Source organism: Condylura cristata, unplaced genomic scaffold (assembly GCF_000260355.1).
Source record: "Condylura cristata isolate star-nosed mole 26May11 unplaced genomic scaffold, ConCri1.0 scaffold00019, whole genome shotgun sequence".
NCBI lineage: Eukaryota > Metazoa > Chordata > Mammalia > Eulipotyphla > Talpidae > Condylura > Condylura cristata.
Genome location: NW_004567120.1, coordinates 32,845,019 through 32,846,692, shown reverse-complemented (window position 1 = coordinate 32,846,692; position 1,674 = coordinate 32,845,019). Strand labels below are relative to the sequence as shown.

At 64.2% G+C, this 1,674-nt stretch overlaps 1 protein-coding gene across 1 annotated transcript in view; it reads left to right on the top strand.

The window, feature by feature from the left end:
* The first annotated feature begins 1,307 nt into the window (after positions 1-1,307).
* SMIM10 (small integral membrane protein 10) overlaps positions 1,308-1,674 on the top strand; it is a 30,166-nt gene continuing 29,799 nt past the window's right edge. Inside the window, exon 1 of the mRNA XM_004685954.2 lies at positions 1,308-1,508. Coding sequence (XP_004686011.2) covers positions 1,308-1,508 — 201 coding nt within the window. The remainder of the gene's footprint in view (positions 1,509-1,674) is intronic.

The following is a 1,674-nucleotide window of genomic DNA, read 5'->3' as shown; positions in this document are numbered from 1 at the left end:
GCATCTTTTGCAGCACTGGCCAGTGAGCGTCTCAAAGCGGAGCCTGGAGCGGGCCCTCCAGCAGCACTGCGCTGGCGCCACGCGGGCGACTGACGAGGGTAGTGCGCCCTCCTGTGGACATAGTGGGAAACTGCAGCGCGGAGCCCGCGTGGCATTGGGACCCTGGGCTGGGGGCGCCCCTGCCTTGCACTGCCCAGGCCAGTGCCCTTGAGAATGGGGCGGCCCGACTGGCTCTGGCACGTCCCTTGCCAAGCTTGTACCCGGCCTGCCACGCGCCTGCAGGGCCTGTGTGCCTCACTGAGTGTGCTTCCTGCCTCGAGCCCCCGGCGCACTGTCTGCGTGATCCCAACGGAACATCACCATCTTGCGTGGAGCCCGCATGGCCTCGACGAGCAACCACCAGGGCCTCCACGGGTGCCTCTTTCGCCTACCCAGCCCGTTCTGCTTCAGCACGCCCATCTCCCGCTTCTCTGCGCCTCCTGAGCCAACACGCACTCCTCCCACCGATTCCGACGCTTTGAGGTCAAGCCTATGCTCACAGCAAGCTTGTGCTCGTTTGTGCCCTTGAGCCCCTCCCAGACAGGGCTGGAAGCATCTGGGCAGACGGGGTTTGGCCAGGGACAAGGGTGAGAGCAGGCAGCAGGGCCAGGGCGAAAGGAAGACACAGACAGCAAGGCCCTTTCAGGTGCAAGGCACAGCATGTCCCACGTGGGCCATGCAGACCTGAGGTGGCGCCAGGTCGCTGTCTAATCGCAGCGCAAGGCAGGAAGCACACTCAACCGAAGCCTCTAGGCCCCGGTGTCCGTCCCGGACGTCGCAGAGCTCCCAGAGCGCTGCCACACATCAGAGCACCGCGAGGTCAAACCCAAGCCCCAGGAAGAGACTTCACTGCACGGAGATCGCTCTAGAGAAGAAGGGGGGTGGTGAATGCTGGCCAGGCTGTCTAGCCCGTGTCCCTGGGCAGTCAAAGTTCTCATCCCGGTGCACTGGGCATCTTTGGCAGCACTGGCCAGGGAGTTCTGCAAAGCCGTGCCCTGGAGCGGTTCTTTTGGTTTCACTCAATGGCCCCACGTGGGCGATTGATGGGTAGGTAGTGCGCCCTCGTGTGGACATGCCTGAAATTGCAGCGTGGAGCCAGCGTGGCCTTGGGACCCTGGGTTGGGGACGCCCCTGCCTGGCTCAGCCCAGGCTAGGTGTCCTTGAGACCAGGGTGGCGTCCTAGGCGGCAAGGCTGGCTCTGGTGTGCGTCTTGCCAAGAATGTACCCCGTCTGCCGTGTGCTTGCCCAGTCGGCGTAGCTCACGGCGTATGCGTCCTGCCTCCATCTCCTGCGGGGCCGACTGCACGCGTCCAATGAGCACCACCTGCAGCGAGCACACGGGCTCCACGGGCGCCTGCCCAGCCCGGATCCGCTTCAGCGCGCCCACCTGCCGCTTTTTTGCCTGCCCCGAGCCAGCACGCACTCCCTGCCGGCTTTTCCAACGCTTTTACCCCATGCTGATGCGCGCAGCAAGATTGTGCTGAAGTCTGCGCCCTTGAGCCCCTCCCAGACAAGGCTGGAAGCATCTGGGCAGACAGGATTTGACCAGGGACAAGGGCGAGAGCAGGCAGCAGGGCCAGGGCGGAAGGAAGACACAGACAGCAAGGCCCTTTCGGGAGCAAGGCAAAGTATGTC